This window comes from Juglans microcarpa x Juglans regia, chromosome 1S, assembly GCF_004785595.1.
Source record: "Juglans microcarpa x Juglans regia isolate MS1-56 chromosome 1S, Jm3101_v1.0, whole genome shotgun sequence".
Classification (NCBI taxonomy): domain Eukaryota; kingdom Viridiplantae; phylum Streptophyta; class Magnoliopsida; order Fagales; family Juglandaceae; genus Juglans; species Juglans microcarpa x Juglans regia.
In genome coordinates, this window is record NC_054595.1 from 23202454 (window position 1) to 23222921 (window position 20468).

At 31.1% G+C, this 20468-nt stretch overlaps 2 protein-coding genes across 4 annotated transcripts; both read right to left on the reverse strand.

The window, feature by feature from the left end:
* Window positions 1–2903: 2903 nt before the first annotated feature.
* On the reverse strand, window positions 2904–5456 carry LOC121245868 (heat stress transcription factor A-6b-like). 3 transcript variants are annotated; one of them, XM_041143776.1, is made up of 3 exons: window positions 5119–5456; window positions 4485–4778; window positions 2904–3977 (listed from the first exon to the last, which is right to left on the reverse strand). In XM_041143776.1, the coding sequence occupies exons 2-3, from the start codon at window positions 4728–4730 to the stop codon at window positions 3174–3176; spliced, it is 1050 nt and encodes a 349-aa protein (XP_040999710.1). In that variant the 5' UTR covers window positions 4731–4778; window positions 5119–5456; the 3' UTR covers window positions 2904–3173. The 3 variants fall into 3 exon arrangements, with proteins under 3 accessions (XP_040999710.1, XP_040999709.1, XP_040999707.1); XM_041143775.1 differs by having other exon boundaries at window positions 4485–4766; window positions 5119–5455; XM_041143773.1 differs by lacking the exon at window positions 5119–5456 and having other exon boundaries at window positions 4485–5112.
* Window positions 5457–6685: 1229 nt separating this feature from the next.
* On the reverse strand, window positions 6686–9917 carry LOC121245884 (1,2-dihydroxy-3-keto-5-methylthiopentene dioxygenase 2-like). Its single transcript, XM_041143792.1, has 7 exons — window positions 9762–9917; window positions 8859–8970; window positions 8675–8769; window positions 8118–8232; window positions 7926–8050; window positions 7167–7237; window positions 6686–7013 (listed from the first exon to the last, which is right to left on the reverse strand). Exons 1-7 carry the CDS (start codon window positions 9849–9851, stop codon window positions 6956–6958), a joined length of 666 nt encoding a protein of 221 aa, XP_040999726.1. The 5' UTR covers window positions 9852–9917; the 3' UTR covers window positions 6686–6955.
* Between the last annotated feature and the right edge of the window lie 10551 nt (window positions 9918–20468).

Below are 20468 nucleotides of genomic sequence, written 5' to 3' on the forward strand. Positions count from 1 at the left end.
AAGGCTTTGCTCGTTTATTTTTAAAAATGAGATGAGTTGAAATTAAAGTTAAAAAATTAAATAAAATATTATTAGAATATATTTTTTAATATTATTTTTATTTTGAGATTTGAAAAAGTTGAATTGTTTATTTTATTTTGTGTGAAAATTTGAAAAAATTATAATGATAAGGTAAGATGAGATGAGATGTTTCATGAAAACAAACGAGACCTTAGTTTACCGTTGAATTTATGCAACCGTTGTAATCAATCGTTAGTTGATAAGTTGAGATAAGATGAAAGTTAAATAAATTTATATTTATTTAAATATAATAAATAATTTAATATTTTTAAATATTAAAATAATATTAATATTAATATTTGGAGATGATATGATTCAAGACCGAGAAATGGCCGTAGCAATAAGGAGATGATATGCTTAGTTGCTACCTTAAATTATAAAATTAATTTTAATATAAAATATATCTAATATATTAATAAAAATATATTAATTTATAAATTTATTTTTATAAAAAATATTTGTTGTCGTAATACTTTATTTTAATATAAATTTTATTTAATTATACATAATAGCAGGTACGAAAGACGTACTTCCGTACTGGTAATATATTATTTTAAAACAACTTAAAATTTAAATTTTTATTCATACAAATCGATTTTTGCCTTTTAGGTCGAGCGATCGGTATTCATGAGATATCTGAGTTGCTACAAGAAAAACTAAATTGCTATAATTCGTCGAGCAATATTGACAGCACAGCCTTTTTAAGGTACGCAGGCACAGCATGTGCAACCTTATCGCTTTAACAGATCATAATGCAACATGCATGCTTTGAGTCTTGAGATGTTACTCAATTTCGGCGGTTACAGTACCATTAAATTCCTGTGACCAAAAGCAGCAAATATTCCAGGTTTTTTTTTTTTTTTTTTTCCCCCTTTAGCCCATAAAAAGACGAAAAGGGTTACCATTTACCAAACATCTTTAAGAGCTGGCACAGATCATGTTCGATCATATGCATTACCGTCAGTGTTTACAGTACTGTAGTGGTGTCAAATCATGTTAATAAATCGGATTCGTGTCGTGCCGGTATATTATACGATATGTGTTAATCTAAATACTACTAGTTACGTTTAGAGGAGTGCTTCTGTGCTGCCGAGTGGTACCGTTAGTTGTTACCATTAATTGTAAAAATAATTTTTTTTTCTATTCATATTTTTTAATATACTTAAATATTTTTAAAAAATAAAAAAATATATTAATACACTTAAAATCACTTCTATCATCATTCGGTAAAAAAAGAAAATTCACTGAATAGTCAAACCGAGCAGTACGTTTGGAGGCGACAGAGTAGTGTTTTTCTTACATTTAACGTATCAAGTTTTCAAATTCTAATATAATTTATTAAAATAATTGATTGACACAACACGACTCGTTTTGACCCATTATGAACTAATTAAAAATATATTTACACGATACGATCCATTTTGACCCATTTCAACTTGTTTATATAAATGGATTAAATTGATCCAAATAATCTATTTGACTTGATTAACATAATTTTATATAAAATTTGAAATCACAATATCTCCTAAAAATATAAAACTAACTGCATATGTCTAAAATTACAATAAAAATACTAAAATTACAATCCATAGAAAGTGTGAGAGGCGATCGTGACTCTTGAGAACTGACTCAACTGAGAACTAAGAGAAAGAGTTATAAAGAAATATGAAATACAAAATAAGATTAAAGTATTTTTATTTTTAGGTTAAAAATGATATAAGTATAATTTTTAAGTAAAAAAAAATTTCAAATTTACGGGTTTAAACGAGTCATTAGCGGGTTGACTCGTTAGTGACCCATTAATGAATCGTGTCTTGACGGATTAATCCTTTTTGACATGAATATGTTAACATCAAACTCAAACCCACTAATTTTGTATCATGTTCGTGTTGGGTTAACGATTCATATCATATATTGCTACCCCTAATTTACAGGCTGTGCCATTCTAACCCTGCCCCCTAATTCACAAATGACGTTGATGATTAATATGCATTAAAATGCCAGCCATTAAATGGATTAAGTGTGGGCCAAACTAACCCCTCAATAAATAGGTTGAAATATTTAATTAAATAAATTAATAAGGTGCAAAGTCAGGTCCGATTAAATTCAAGACCTCTACTATGATACTAAGTGAAATCACTGCTTATTCTAAAAGATTACATCACTGGAACTTAATAGCAATAGTTATAATAGATTAATTGTGGTCTAAAAACACTACATTTCACCATACTTGGAATGCCAATCAGATTTTTAAGATTTTAATCATTTTAATTGGTGATGAGACCACCATATATAATCCACAGACTGATCTAGCTAGGAAACTGATCATTATATGCCAAATTATATATCCTGTAGAAAAGTCCATATACGTACATGAATTATTGCAAAAGTACATATAATATGACCGACAACACTGCCGAGACAAAGTGCAGCAGCGTGATCTGAAATCTGCTTGTTTTCCGCCTTAATTTGGTTCGAATATTTGGAGGGTTGGAGCTAGCTTATATATATAACCATCCTCAAATATAGCTGCATATCATGAACATATTAATTCACTCCCATCCCTTACATAAGATGTAATTACAATCTGTTAAAGAGTTGGGGACAATTCATGTTTTAAGAAAAAGCTAGAATGACACTGCATGCATGCAATTATTCAAACATACCAGATCACTGCCAGCAATCAATTTAGAATAGATCCAGGAAAAGAGAGAGGCGATGGAAATCTGCAGTAGTACTAAGTAATACGCAACAATACACCAAGATATTTAAGGGCGCCTTCAACTAGATGAGATAAAATGTGAGTAATGCCACAGCATGAAATGTTGCTGTGACAATATTAATTGTATCTTGTAGATGATCTGCTAATTACTCCGTTTGAGTAATACACATGCATGCATATGGTTCATGCATTTCAGCTTGTTCCTTGCATGGCCGTGTTTTGACATCAAGAAGATCACCCAGATTAACTGATCATGAAAATAAAGAAACAACAACAAAAACAAATAAACAAACAGATAATTGGGCAGTCAAAATAGTGTAGGAGGGTCCCACCTAGCTCATAATTGAAGCATTAATACAAGTGGAAAGCCAAATCAAGGGGTGGTTCTTCTCTATTTAGGACTAGAGGCCAGGTAACCAAGCTGCTCAGCCAACACATCCACTTCTTCTTCATCTTCTTCTTCAACACCCGCTATACCAATTTCTTCTTCGATACAACCATCATTCAACAAAGTTTCCCAGAAGTATACCTCGTCAAGGTCCTTATCTCTCCTTTCATGTTTCTCTCCTTCCTCTATATGTTCTTCGTCTGGGTTCTCTAATTGGCTTCGGCCAGAACATGGTCCCTGCACGTTCATAACAAGTCTGTCCAGCACTGAAACTTCAAACTCGGACATGTCACCATGATCCTGAGGCTCAACTTTAACAAAGCTTTCTCCACCTTGGCCTAATTCGTCAACTTCAAGGTTAATAGGCCCTTGATCAAGAGGTCGTCTTCTCTTCTTAGTTGTCGCTTCCTCTATCTCTTTCCGGGTGTCCTTCTGCTGAACTAGTTGTTTTATAAAGTTGGGGTTCTGCATTGCTCTTGCCAGGAAACTCATCGTCTGTTTCTGTTTCAGTTCTGTCTTTCTAAGTCTATCCTCCATTGCTTGGAGGTAAGTTCTATTATCCTGTTCCTGCTGTCTAAGCTTCACCAGTTCTGCCATTAGAACCTGCTTGTCACGCCTCAACCAATCAACTTCTCCTTCTAATCCAAACCGTCCAACTTCAATACAAGTGTCCAGAGCCTGCTGTGAAGCCTGAGGTTGAGGTTGAGGCGTTTTCCTCCTCCTTATACTCTTTAGAAGATGCTTTCGTCCTCTAAGAAACCCTTCATTGGCAAACTCCCACCTATCTGGATCAACCTTCCTAAAGCCCTAACATTAATCAAATTCCGTCTTCACGATCACATACATTAATTATAAGAGACTCGGTGTAACAATATTGAGTATTTGAAAGCCATATTATAATTCCAACGCTTTAAAAAGCAACACAAAATAAGACTGAAACATCTGAATATTGTGTTAAATATGGTACTTCTCGTACATTTTATGTTCTAATCTTTGCACTTTCCTTTTCAATCCGTTAAATGAACAAAAATGTATTCACATGATCGATCAAATTGATCACTATACAAATAGTATAGGAGAGAACAATAACTTCTATACGAAAACAAAAACATAAAAAAATAAAACAAAATGCGAACAAAGTTAGTAGATATATATAGAATATATTGATTCGATCCAGGTGTTCCATGTACATGAAACAAGTTGTAGATTTGTTCAAAAAAAGAAAATTTTTCATTCCTCTTGAAATGATCAGATGGAAGTCTAGCTTATAAATCATTTGCCAAAAGAAATAACGAAAAAAAACAAAAATCTTACATAGGTGTTGAGCTGTCGGACAAAGCTTGAGAAATTGTTGTGCTTGAAATATTTGGGGAGAAGACTGGTGGAAAAGGCCTGGGGATCCCAAACAACAAAGCTGTTGTTCCCTCCACTCCAAGAAACAATATGGTCAGTGGTCTGATCGTCGACGATGTCATAGGTTTTGGTAAGGAACGGTGGAGGACCTGTTTCTTGGAGTCCCTCCATTGGTCGAGGGGGAGGGATTTTCAAAGATGACGACATGCCCGAAAAGAACGAACTTGCTCCTGGAAACCCCTCCTGCACTCGGCCTTGAGAATTAATCATGTTTGCATAAAAGTGCCCCAAAAAAAAAAGATTAAACTGTTGTGATCTGGGTTGGTCACAGAACTATGAACAGGATTGGGGTTATGAGCAGGTAAGGTGTCTCTTGGCTATATACGCAGGCCTAAGCTGCCACAACAATGCCGTTGAAACTTCAACTATATATCAATGAAAAGCTATTATGATTGAAAATAGAATGTTTCTCCAAATGAGAGTAGAAAACAAGAAAAGTAAGAAACTGATCCTATACTATAGACAAGTGTTGACCACAGAATAATAATCAAACATTAACATGAACATCATGAAACAGAAATCTGATACAACCGACCTTTAGACTGGAAAAGGACGGGTCATTGGTAAGAGGAACTTAGGCGGCGGTGGAGGTCAAGAAAGGGATCAGGGGAGCTTGAAACTTGGAAGAACTTAGCAACGAAGAGGTAGATACAAAAATGAGTCGGTGTTGGTTTTCTTTTTCCTTGTTTTTGATCTTTTTCTCTTTTTAGTACTGTTGGGGAAATATGATTGATTAGTTGAGATGGTGAAGGTGCAAAGAAAACCTAAATGGCATTGAGATATTTTCTCTCTCCTTGAATTCTTCGATTCTTTTCTGATTTGGGAAAGCCGTTTGGCAAGCTTAAATATTTGTTTAGTCCAGGTACAAGACAGGCCAGGAAGGTTGTGGAGTGTGGGGTAATTGATGCATTTATTTATATTAAAGTATTGAAAAAGCAGACGAACAAAAGAAAAGTACTAATTAATTTGCCAGTGTGTTACAGAGCGGGCGTAAAAAAAAAATAAAAAATAAAAAAAAAGGTTCTGAATTGATTTTCAGAAGACATAATATGTAAATTCTACTAGAATTAATAGTACTGTGATTTACACTGTTTGATAATAACAATTTTCATAGGGTGAGATATATTATATTATGTTTATTCTATATTGTAAAAATATTTTTATATATAAACAAATTATTAAAATCTTAGATTGCATTTAGGTAATGAGGTATTATGAGATCTTTTGTGAAGAGTAATGTTATATATAATCTCCAAATAAAGATTGTATGTGTAAGTCTAGTCAATTTTATTTTTAAAATTTTTTAAAATTACAATAATATCCTTATCAAAATGATACTTTTTTTCATTTAATGAAGAATTTACACATGCAATCTCTAAATGAGGACTATAAATAAAATTTCTCTTTTGTAAATAGTAATAAAAAGTAATGATATAATATTAAATAATAAAAATAGTAATAAAAAAATAATAAATATAATGAAATATTCATATCTAAAAATATCTCCATACCCAAATTGGCTATGATGCCTTCGAGAGGGACAATAATTTAACTTATAATATCTTATTATTACTCACAATCCATTCATTCAATAAGTGGTGTTTGTGTCGTGGTGCATAATTTATCAAGAAATATGGAACCAAAAGGTCAAACTTCAAAGGCTACCGTAAGCAGACTTTGGAGGCTGTGCAAGTGCAATGCTCATTACTGGCACTTGACCCTACAGCGCATGCATTAATATTTTAAGAGGCTTCTGGAAGAGTGTGGAACCAGCCCCGAATATGCTAGACAAAACCAAAATTTGCAAAAAGGAGACAGGACTTGAAAAAGAGTGATTGTTGAAATTTACAAATACTGACCCCATTTCTCTTTTGGGCCCCATCGTATTGGAACTTTTTGAGCGAATTAACCTGCTCGAGATTTGCAAAGCATGATAGATCAGATGTCTGCCATTTGTTTACCAATAATACACCTCAGTTTGAACCTCCTTCCAATCAAATTTACAGCAGGAATATACCAACACGAGTAAACCCAGCAGTGCTCAACAAACTAACCATACATAGGGGTCTCTATATAAGCAGGAAGTGCAATAGAAGCAGAAATAAGAGGGGCCTCACCCAAGAAGTGCATGCATTATAATACAACCAGGTTACAAAAAGCTTATTCCATATTTAGAAGTGTGTATCCATGCACAGAAAATTGGAAGATATAAGTATAATGTCTTGTAGCTAAGCGTTCTAAACGGGAATAGTAAGGAAATAGGCTAGCAGAGAGAGAAAGAGAGACGCAGCATACAAGCACAGGAAACTGTAGTAGGCAGCAGGCTGCAATATTTTCATTTTTAAGTCCAATTTTCGAAGTTAATAAAGAATTCAGGCGGCAGCATGATCGCCGACTTCCTTCTCCACAAAAGCTTTAATATACTCCTTCCTACATGAAAGAAAAACCTCTATAAGACTCGAGGAAGCCAGTTAAAATGCCCTTTTAGGTTTAAAAATAGACAAGTATTCCATATCAAAATAAGAAAAAAAAATAAGCAAGTAACTGATGTCCGATATAGAGAAAGTATGTCAAAAAATATACCTTGCAGGCAGATGATCATGAGGACGATTAAATGGAGTCCAGACTGGATCACCAACAAACAGCCGCATTGCCTGAATAAATAAATTTATGAGAAACATCTCTTAGGTAAAGATATAAAAGGATACAAAGAGCTGGTGAGCCTTCTTGAAAAGAAGTTCACACTCATGGTGACAGGCATCTTGAACATGTCAAGGTCTCCAAGGCATGTGAAACTAAGGTCTCATGGGTTCAAAAGTAAAATTAATGTAATTGAACAGGTCGAAGAGATGCCTAGCATGTGCACATATTCATCATGTAGTCATGTATGTGCTCCTTAGATTAAGAGCGCATAGTTTATATCAATAGCAAATTGCACTACCAACACTACATGTACCAAATTTGAATTACCAGATAGCAATAAGAAAAGGAAGCATAAGAAGTAATGTGTTCATTATGACAACATGAGTCCTCTCCATAGAAGTCCTTGTCATGTAAGGCAAATGTCTCTTGATAGATGTGTCAATATATTGGCAACTATTGTGCCTATCACAAGTATTAGTGCAAAATTGAAAGAGATAATAATACGAGCATAACTTAAAAAGTGTAAGAAACAAGTGTGCTTGATGGTTGATGGCTGTGGAATGAAGAAGGTAATAATCAGGAATGAGTGTTCTTGACGGTTGTGGAATGAAGATCTTTCAAAGTTTTTCCCTTTTTATTTTTTATCTGTCAACATGGAGACAAGCTGCTTTTGTGCGCGTGCACATATGACATCAATACCTTGATGTAGTTGTTTGCATCCAGAGTAAAGCGGTGATAAATTCCAGCAGGCAAAACAATCATTCCCCCCTTCCTTAACCAAACACGAATCCACTTGTCCTTATGATCCCTGACATCAAAATAACCTTCACCAAAATTTTCTTTTTGGGAAAGTGGCAACAATAAAAAAAAAAAAAATGTATCTAATCTCACCACTTCCTGCCACACAGTATCGTATCTCCTCATCAGTGTGAAGGTGTTCCTCAAAAAAGTTCTTGATCTTCTCTTCATAATTAGGCAGCTTTTCTGGGCAAACTTCACAGAAGTCCTGTGAAGAAAGTTTCATCTGATTAAGATTATGGTACAAGCATGATTTACTTCCTTTTAATAAGCAAGACCTGGTACTGAACATTTAAGTGGAAGAATAAATAAGAATAAAGTTCTCTTTCTATATCCAACATATTATCTTTTAATTGCTAAGTTTTGAACTCGAGAGCTCACCCTCCATCCTATCTAAACAGAGAAAGGTGTCATTTGAGCTACAGTTCATGAGTTATAAGCCCCGACAGATTCGTATATTCTGTCATATTTTATATCGTCGAGAGATTTTCCTTGTTTTTACTTCACAAGTTAGTATTACAAGCCACTAGAATAATTATAAGTTAGTCAAGCCCAATCTCGTCTTGCAAGACCGTTAAGCATAAGAAATTAAAAAGTGTATGTCAGTGTTACAAACATAACTAATACATCAATAATTGTTACTGACAAACCATGTAGCAATAACCACGATCTTCACGAATCTTCTTCAACTCCTCATCAGTTTCATAGTTATCAGCATCCAGTTTCCAACTGAGTACTCCAAGTTCTACAAGTTGACATGATGGCTCATATGAGGTCAGAGATCCAAACATTTACTTATCAAATTAAACTAGCATGTTCTTTAAAGATGCTCACCAGTAAGTTGATCTAGGGATACAAACTCCTTTGGTTCCCGGTGATGGGGGAGTCTCTGATCTTCATCACTGTCATCCATGTACCATGCTTGAACAACTTCCTCTCTAGGATCCTGTACATACTAGAAGTTAGAGGTTAAGGGCACATTTTGAGTCTAGTAAAATAAGAATCTTGGTAAAACTAACGTTTGGTGGGTTTAATTCAACCGATTCAGGGCTGGTTAACTACAGAGAATAAAACAGGTTCAAATGTTTGAAAAACATAAAGTAGATGAAAAAGGAACCAAAAAAAAAATATCCTATGCAATTGTACCTACGTTTCTCTATTGAATCAAACCCAGGATCAGTCCAGAATTCAACACGCTTGCCTCTGAAAGTACCGCTTTTTTGTTCAATATTACAAGAAATTAATTGTTTAAATCTATTCTAAGGAACTAATCAACGCGTGGTCCATCAAAGTGACTTCTATATCAAGTTATGCTCTTCTTACCATCACCCAATAAAACTGATCAAAGCTGTTTATTCGATACTATCCCAGAATCAAGAAGAAAAATCCCAACCTTCAATAAGCTAGCAATTTTCCCAAATAAAACGTGCTTCCATGGAGTCCTAAGTTGAAATTAAGTAAAATACTCGAGCAGTATGGATAAACCACCATGAATAATGAACCATTAATCAATCACGAAAATGGGCATTAGCAGCTAAAACTCAATTGGTCTTGCGTCATTCAAGCAACTCGTATAATAAAATTACAAACATATTCTTTTTGGGAAAAAAAAAAAGAAGAATTGAGCTTCGAAGAGATTACACTACCAACTGAAAAATAAAAAAAGCCTCGGACAGATTTACGCGGGAAATATTTTGCCGAGAAAAAACAGGAAGAGAGATCAGTACAACCCCATACCTTTTCCGGGGCACCCATCGTTGGCATCCTTTGGCTGTGGAGACTCACAGAGAGATGAGAAGCTTTGATCCTTTGACGAGAGAGCCTCATACGATTTAACGAACATATATTTTGAGTGGGAAATAGAAAGACGGAATAGTGTGCCTTTTGGCGCAGAGTCACGCCCCATGTTTTGTATGTTTCTCCTGTTTTTATTTTGTGAGTGCAAATCAACAGGCTATCCCTTAAACTTTTTCCTTGTTTCTTACACCCCCAACAGGTTATCTCTTAAAGCCATTTTTTCAAAAAGAAAAGTCTTAGAAAACTACACGTTAGTGGTATTTGAGATCCCATCTGCAGATCTGTTGCTCCTAGATTTTAGAAAACTGAAAAAATGATACCAACGGCGACCTTTATTTTTTGTTAAAACAATATTTTTAATATTTGCATTTCGAAAGATCTGGTTTAAAACTTCTTCAACCTAAAAATCTAAAGAATGCAACAGTTGTATTAAAAAAGATCTTATTAACAAATACAATCTATTACAAAATATCAACATTCTTCTACTATTTTTTAATAATAAAATATATATATATATAAATAAGATAGATACCTCCAGACAAAAAATGATTGTTATGCATTATGAAAGTATGTCTTTATTAGCCAACACATTACGGCCTTGTGCTATTCTTGGTTTGAGAACAAGTCCAATTCTCATAAAAAGCGGCCTCACTTCCATACTCACATAGGTGAAATCTGTCAATGGTGCTTCTGTAATTCTGACACCTCACTCATAAGAGTTATAGATTTTTATTAAGAGTATTTAAAACAACTCATCCTCTTAATCATTACAGAATGAATGTACTTACACCATAGGAATGGAAAATTTCTCAATTAAAGTAAATTGTGTATTTCTTACGACCATCAAATGATTCGTTCTTCCCATTGAATCCAATTTTCAGGATCTCTGATCTTTGAGTTGGGTACCCTCATATGTGGTTTTTTACAGTATGGGCTTTAATCTTATTTCCCTCGATGTATTCCAGACTCTTTATCTTGTCAAGGCATTGGTCAGTAGATCTGTTAGATTATCACGTGATTTAACATAATCCACGTTAATGACAACACTACTCACAATAATGTGTTTTATTCTTATTGGTTTGGATTTATTATTGTAATAGCAATTTTGTATTCTACCAATAGTAGTAGTACTATCACAATGAATTAATATAGGTAGAACTAGTTTTTCCCACAATGGAATCTCGTATAGTAGATCTTTCAACCAGTTTGTTTCCTCATTCGCTAAAGTCAAAGCTATAAGCTCGACTTCAATAGTTGAATTAGCAATAATAGTTTGTTTTTTTAGACTTCAAACATATAGCACTACCATCTAAGATAAAAATATAACCAGTAGTTGAAAGGGAATCACCTGACAAGATATTCCAATCGGCATTATTGAAGCCTTCGAGTATAACAGGATATTTTCTATAAAACCTTCGAGTATAACAGGATATTTTCTATAAAACAAGCATAATATTTTGTACTGGATAAATATTTCATTATCCTCCATTGCATATCAATGGTCTCTTCCTGGCTTGATATTAAATCTACTAAGTACTCCTACTACATAAACAATGTCGGGTCTAGTACAATCAGTCGCATAACGTAAACTACTAATCATGCTAGCATATTCTTTTTTATTAATCGCATCATCATCATTTTTAATAGAAAATAAATGAACACTAGGATCAAAAGGAGTAACAACATACTTGCATCCAACATAATTAAATTTTCTTAATAATTTTTACGTAATGTGATTGATCAAGAAAAATACCATTACATGTTTTGGTGATTTTCATACCCAAAATAAAATTAGGCTTAGTTTGGGTAGCCAACATACCTCAACACTTTCCAAGTATTCTCGTATTATTGGAAATATTCCACATGCCAAACGCAATAAACCATCTTCATACCAAAATCTTTCCAAAAATCACTATAATATTTATCACTATTATATATAAATAAAAATAAAAATCTATAATATTTATCACTATTAAATATAAATAAAAAATAAATCACTATAATATTTATCACTATTATATATAAATAAAAATAAAATCACTATTAAATATAAATAAAAAAATAAATCACTATAATATTTATCAATATTATATATAAATAAAAAATAAAATCACTATAATATTTATCACTAAATATAAATAAAAAATAAATCACTATAATATTTATCACTATTAAATATAAATAAAAAATAAAATCACTATAATATTTATCACTATTAAATATAAATAAAAAATAAATTACTATAATATTTATCACTATTATATATAAATAAAAATAAAATCACTATAATATTTATCACTATTAAATATAAATAAAAAATAAAAACAGTATAATATTTATTACTATTATATATAAAATAAAATAAAATCACAATAATATTTATCACTATTAAATATAAATAAAAAATAAAATCACTATAATATTTATCACTATTAAATATAAATAAAAATAAAACCACTATAACATTTATTACTATTATATATAAATAAAAAATAAATATAAATAAAAAATGAAATTACTATAATATTTATTACTATTATATATAAAATAAAATAAAATCACTATAATATTTATCACTATTAAATATAAACAAAAAATAAAATCACTATAATATTTATCACTATTATATATAAATAAAAAATAAATCACTATAATATTTATCACTATTATATATAAATAAAAATAAAATATTATAATATTTATCACTATTAAATATAAATAAAAAATAAAATCACTATAATATTTATCACTATTATATATAAAATAAAATAAAATCACTATAATATTTATCACTATTAAATATAAATAAAAAATAAAATCATTATAATATTTATCACTATTAAATATAAATAAAAAATAAAATCACTATAATATTTATTACTATTATATATAAATAAAAAATAAATATAAATAAAAAATGAAATCACTATAATATTTATTGCTATTATATATAAAATAAAATAAAATCACTATAATATTTATCACTATTAAATATAAATAAAAAAAAATCACTATAATATTTATCACTATTAAATATAAATAAAAAATAAATCACTATAATATTTATCACTATTATATATAAATAAAAATAAAATCACTATAATATTTATCACTATTAAATATAAATAAAAAATAAAATCACTATAATATTTATTACTATTATATATAAAATAAAATAAAATCACTGTAATATTTATCACTATTAAATATAAATAAAAAATAAAATCACTATAATATTTATCACTATTAAATATAAATAACAAATAAAATCACTATAATATTTATTGCTATTATATATAAAATAAAATAAAATCACTATAATATTTATCACTATTATATATAAATAAAAAATAAAATCACTATAATATTTATCACTCTTATATATAAATAAAATCATCATTAAAAAAAATCAATCATTGATGGGACTCACACTTTTTTCAATTATCTATTCAAAAGTCAACAACTCAACATACTTCATACTTCCAAACAACTCAAAATACTCTCAATGGGACCCACAAACCCATTTCAATCTCTACTCATAACTATTCATAAACATTCTCAACACTTCTCAGGTATTCTCACTACCCAAACGTAGCCTAAGTAGCCTTAGGCTACGTTTGGGTGTCCAACTACTCTGAGATACTCTTGATGGTTCTTGTACGGATGAGAAGTATTTTACATCCAAATGCTCTTCGCACCCTATTCTCGTACAGCCCAGAGACTTCTCTCTCCCCCTCTCTCTCTTCGCAGTCTACGCTCTCCCTCTCTCTCTCTTCGCACGCACCCTTCTCCCTCCCTCTCTCTTTGCACGCACCCTTCTCCCTCCCTCCCTCTCTCTTCGCACCCTTCTCTCTCTCTCCCTTTCTCTTCGCACCCTTCACACACATTCTTCCCCAAAAATAGCCCGAGGTGGTCGACGGAGAGGTTGAAGGGAGAGGGTAGTTTGCATGTGTGCGACGGAGAGGGAGATGGAAATGGGTTTCGGTTGGGTTATCGCAGGGGACATAACGCTGCTCGTGGGGGAGATTGGTGGTGGCTGGGGGAGTCGCCGGCGTGAGGGAGAGTCGTCGGTGGTGGCGGTGAGAACGGGCGGGGCACGCCGGTGTCGGGCTGGGCTCAAAACCCATTTCGGGTGTGGGGTGAATCGGGCTAGAGGAGAGAGAGAAAATGAGAAAAGAAAAAAAAAATTCACTATAATATTTATAACTGATATATATAAAAAAAAATCACTATAATATTTATCACTAATATATATATAAATAAAATTACTATAATATTTATCACTATTATATATAAAAATAAAATTATTATAATATTTATCACTATTATATATAAATTAAAAATAAAATCATTAAAATATTTATCACTATTATATATAAAAATAAAATCACTTTAATATTTATGACTATTATAAAATCACTATAATATTTATTACTAAAAATAAAATAACTATAATATTTATGGGACCCACAACTTTTTCCACTACCTATCTAAAATTCAACAACTCAATATACTTCACACATCCAAACAACTCAAAATCTCTCAATAAGACCCACAAACTCACTCCAATCACTACTCATAACTATTCACAAACATTCTCAACACTTTTCAGGTATTCTCACTACCCAAACGTACCCTTAGTCTCACCAAGATCTTTCATATAAAAATGATTACTAATCATGTTTTTTTGTTTCATCTAGAACATGCAAATTAGAACCAAATATCAATAAATCATCCACATATAGGCTAATAATAATATGAAAATTATTCCAAGATTTATAATAAATACATTTATCACTCTCATTTGACTTGTAACCATTCTTGATCATGCAAGAGTCAAATTTTTCATGCCACTGTTTAGTGGCCTGTTTTAAGTCATATAAGGATTTTGTTAACTTACACACTTTGCTTTCTTGGTCAGGCTCTACAAAGCCTTCGAGTTGATCCATATAAATTTCTTCATCTAGATCACTACTCAAAAAAGTTGTTTTAACATCCATTTGATGAATTTTTAAATTAGAGATTGTTGCAACGACAATCAGTAATCTAATAGATGTTATTCTTGTAACCGGATAAAAGGTGTCGAAAAAGTCAAGTTCAGCTTTTTGTTTAAAATCTTTTGTGACAAGCCTAGCCTTGAATTTTTCAACAGTTCCATCCGATCTAAATTTTTTTCTAAGGACCCATTTACACCCTATGGTTTTGTAACTCGGTGGTAACTCAACTAATTTCTAAGTTTTACTAGAAATTAGTGAATATATCTCATTATTCATAGCCTCTTTCCAAAACACAGAATCAGGTGATGCTAAAATTTCTTGTAGAGTATTTGAGTTTTCTTCAATATTATAAATTTAATAGTCGCGACCAAAATATTTTTCAGTTCTAACTCTCTTATTCCTTCTTAAATCAAAATTTTCTTTATTTTCTGGAGGAGTAGAAGAACTAGCTTCATAAAAAATGTTTTGTTTAAATTCTTGACCCCGACTATTTTTGGATTTAAAAGGAAATTTTTCTTTATGAAAAATCACATCGCCTGATTCAAAAATCACTTTATTTTCAATATCAAAAAATCTATAGGATGTGTTTTTTTTGCTTATCCAATAAAGACACAAGTGATAGTTCTAACATCTAATCTGGGCCTTTTAGGATCTGTTAGCCTTACAAATGCCAAACAATCCCAAATTTTAAAATATTCCAAACTTGGCTTATACCCTCTCCATAATTAAAAAGATGTAGTCTTTGAATTTTTATAAGGCACCCTATTTAAAATATGACAAACAGTCAAAATTGCTTCACTCCAAAAATTTGAGGGAGCGCCTAAATCAATAAGCATGGCATTTGTCAATTCAATCAATGTTCTATTTTTTCTTTCAACCACACCATTAGAAGTAGGTGAATATGGTGCAGTATCATGGATAATTCTTAATGATTGAACAAAATAATTAAACTTATTTGAATCATACTCTCGACATCTATCTCTTCTAAATCTTTTAATTTTTCTATCAAATTGATTTTCAACTTCATGGAGGAATTATTTGAATTTTTCAAAAGCATCACTTTTATTTTTTAATAAATAAACATATGTGTATTTTGAAAAATCATCAATAAAAGTAATAAAATATCTATTTCCTCCACTAGTTAAAATTCCTTCAAATTCACAAAGATCAGTATGAATTAGATCTAACAATTTAGTATTTTTTTCAACACTTTTATAAGGCCGTTTTATAATTTTTGCTTGACTACAAAGTTCACGTTTTTTAAAATATTTTTTCAATTTGAGAATTAAGCCTAGACTACTCATGATTGCAACATATCTACTATTAATATGACATAAACATGCATGCTAAAAATTTAAAGAAGAAGGCATATAAACAAAAACATACGATGCTTAATTATCAACGTTCAATTTAAACATTTCATCACAAACATAGTCCTTGCTCACAAAAACTCCATTTTTAGTAATAACATATTGATCAGATTCCATAGTTTGCTTAACGCCACCTTTATTGAGTAGAAAACTTGACATAAAATTCTTCGTCATAAATAGTATACAGAGCACATCTTTGAGCGTCAATATACGTCCAGAGGTGAATTTCAGCTCGACCTCACCACTTCCAAAGACCTTGGTTTTGCTTGAATCACCAAACATAATAGATTTATCTTCTTCAACGGGAGTATACTTTTTGAACCAATCTTTATCATAGCAGACATGCCTATTGGCACCAAAATCTACCCACCACCCTTCAACAAATTGAATCATGTTAACATCTGTAATCATTATTACAAATGGCTCTTCAGTTACGTTCACTTGAGGATTATTTCCTCGCTTTTGAAATTTGCAAATTCGAGCAAAGTGCCCACTTTTGCATAGATAAAACAAGCTTGATTTTGTAAAAATGGTCATTGGTTCTTATCCTTTTGACTGGAAAAACCTTTTTTGTGAGGTCTACTAAATTTGTTTAAATTTTTTTCTTTGCGACTTCAAATGACTATCTTTTAAAATTTGATCTTTGGGCAAGTCACCATTTTCAAAAATTAAATTTACCTTCGTCATGGAAGTCTCATTTCCATTTTGAAATGTCAAAGCATCTTGGCCTCTAACTTTCTCTTCTACCCGAATACGCATAATTAAGGTCTCTAAGGATGTCTCTTTTTGTTTGTGGCGCATCAACTTTTGAAACTCCCTCTATGAAGGTGGTAGCTTGTCAATGATGACACAAACAATTAAATTGTCTCTAATCTTGATGCCTTCGGATCGAACTTCTACTACAACCATTTGAAAATCTTGCGCTTATTCTACGACGAGTTTTTCATCTACCATTTGATATCGAAATAAGTGACTTGCCGCATATTTCTTTACTCCAGCTTTTTCCGTATCATATTTATTCTATAAGGCTTTCCAAACTTTCTTTGCAGAGGAGTAAGTAGTATTTTAGAAATCATAAAAGTGATTTGCAATACAATTTAAAAGGTAACATCGACAATTATACTCATCTTTTGTATATTTTTTAATATTTTCTTCTTGAGTTTTGACTTATTCTTCAATCGTGTTCTCGATATGGATCTTGTTTGGATTATTTATAGTGAGAACATAGGAGATGTTGAGAAAGCTTAGATAGAAAAGCACATTGCACTTCCATTTCTTGAAATTGGCTCCCTTGAAACAGAATGGCTTGTTGAGATTGAAGAAATTTACGGTCCTAACTCATCTCATAAAACCGGTTCCATAAGAGATGATTGTTCATTCCTTATAAACATACTCAAGATCTTGTTCACAGGCAATGTGAGATTATTCTTCAACGCTCTCCCTCATGTGCAAGTCAGTATTTTTCCTAGTCCTTGTCATGGGGTAAGTAGTGCAATCTCCATTCGTCCTGAGGCAGGCTCTAATACCATGAATAAATTCACGGGTCTAACTCATCTCATAAAATCAATTCCACAAGAGAGGATTACTCATTCCTTATGAACATGCCCAAGACCTTGTCCACAAGCAATGTGAATTTCTTCATGGTATCAGATTCTACCACAGGATGAATGGGGGGCCCACACTATTTATCCAGTGACAAGGATAATAAAAAAATACTGGCCTACACGTGAAAGAGGGTGTTGAGGAATAATCTCGCATTACCTGATGACAAGGTCTTGCACATATTTATAAGGAATGAGTAACCCTCTCTTGTAAAACCAATTTTATGAGATGAGTTAAACCTATGAATTTCTTTAGAGATCTCCAATGTTTTCCGTGAATTTTTCGTTTGTGAGCTCCATTTGAATCTCCTTGAAATTGTTAGGAAATTCATAGTAATAAAATGACAAATTACAATGAAATGAAAATTTTAAATGAAACTAGCTTGGACTGAGGCATGAAAATCTCGCTTTCTTTAAGGAGATTCAAGCCCTCTACAGTATGTAAAGTTTCAATTGAACCGGTACAATAGACCTCCTCTTGACTTATCTCCTTTAAGATACAACAGTCCAACTGATCATCGTATAGCTCGAATCAACTCTGCATAAGTTATTGAACTCAAAACTCCTCCAAAAAAAATACATTTCTTTTATCTGAAAAATTCTCAATAAATTCTAAACACTATCTTATTTTTTTCTTATCGTAAATCTTCTCAATATGGACAAAAAGAACTTCAACTTTTTCCTTCTTGTTTCGTACACCCCCAATAGGCTATCGCTTCAAGCCATTTTTTTCAAAAAGAAAACTACACGTTAGTGGTCTTTGAGATCCCATGTGTAGATCTCTTGCTCCTAGATTTTAGAAAACTGAAAAAATGATACCAACGGTTACCTTGATTTTTTTCTCATCAGTTAAAACCAACTTTAAATATTTTTAATATGTGCACTTTGAAAGATCTGGTTTAAAGCTTCCTCAACAAAAAAATCTAAAGAATGCAACAGTTATATTAAAAAAGATGTTACTAATAAGTACAATCTATTAAAAAATACCAAGAATAGGCCTCAGAAAAATACGAAAATCCGACTCTAAATTCAACTTCGCTCTGTCTCTGATAAAACGAAGTAGGAATTTTTTTTTTTTTAATTTTTCAATCAAACTCTGACTTTATGCTCCGACTCCTAGTCTGACTTTACCCTCCGACTCCAACTCCGAATCTAAATCTGACTCCAATATTGTATATATGTTATACAAATATGTATTTATCTATATAGTTATCATATATACTAGTATAATTATATAGTTATATTCAATAATATACTAGTATGAGCTAGTTATTATAAAATAATATACTTATACAATAATACAAATAAACTAATGATAGTTTAGTATATGTAAACATCATAGTATTACTATCGTACATAATCAAGTATAGAAATAAGTTAGACACTAGTATTTAAATAAGTCTAGTATAGTAAGTTAATAACACATATACTAATTCACTAAAGTATAATAACATGTAATTAGACACTAGAAATTCTAGTATATAATTAAGTTAGAACCAAGTTAGATATTAGTATAATAATATATAATATTAATGTATAATAACATGTAATTAAACACGATAGTATAAATCATGTGTAGAAATAAATCAGACACTAGTATAGAAATAACTAATAAGTCTAATAAGTTGATAACATATAATACTAATTTACTAAAGCATAATAACATGTAATTAGAGTCATTAGACACTAGAAATAAGTCTAGTATAGAAAGAATTTATAAATAAGTTAGACACTAGTATAATACAATAACATGTAATATTATAGTATAATAAGATGTAATTAAACAATAAAAATAATATGTAATACTATAGTATGATAACATGTAATTAGACACTATTGTATAAGTTTAGTATAAAAATAAGTTAAATATTATGATAAAAGTAAATTAGCAGTGAAGAATTTAATGTTAGTTTTAAATTTTTTGGAAAAATTGAAATTTGAAAGTCTACAAAAAAATCTTTTTTAAAATGGGCTAAATATAAAGTTAAAAAAAACCTAAAGCTGAAAGTCTAAATCCAACTCTCCCCCAACAAGTCAGATCGGAGTTTGGATTAAAACTCCGACTAAGTCGGTACTCACCCCTAGATACAAGACATTCACCTAAGGCCTCATTTGGTTACGCAGTTTAGTTGAGATGAGATATTTTGTTGAAAATTGAATAAAATATTGTTATAATATTATGTTTTAATATTATTTTTGTTTTACGATTTGAAGAAGTTGAACTATTTATTAAATCAATAACTTAACTGTTTAATTTCAACCCTATAAGACGACAATTTTACAAAATCTAAATCTTCACTAGCACCCAACCTATTGCTAATTAAAACTAATTATATTTATAAGTCCATAGGAAGAATACACTTTTCACAATGATAACATGTATAATTTAAATCTTATATGTTCAATCACGTCAATTTATAAATAAAAAGATTAAAAAAATGCAATGGAACTTTGAAATTCATCAGGCTGTTGAAGTGATAGACTTTATGGACCATCAAATGGTCAGATTTCGTTCATGAAACCATGAAAGGTCGGTAGAATGTGTTTTCAAAATTCAAAACGAATTACCACTCAAAAAACATTCAAAATGAATTGTAACACCCCCAAAATGATTGTTTTATTATTGCTTTGCTTTGAATTCAATATTTCGGGGGAAGCGTGAAATGTCATTGTTTTGTT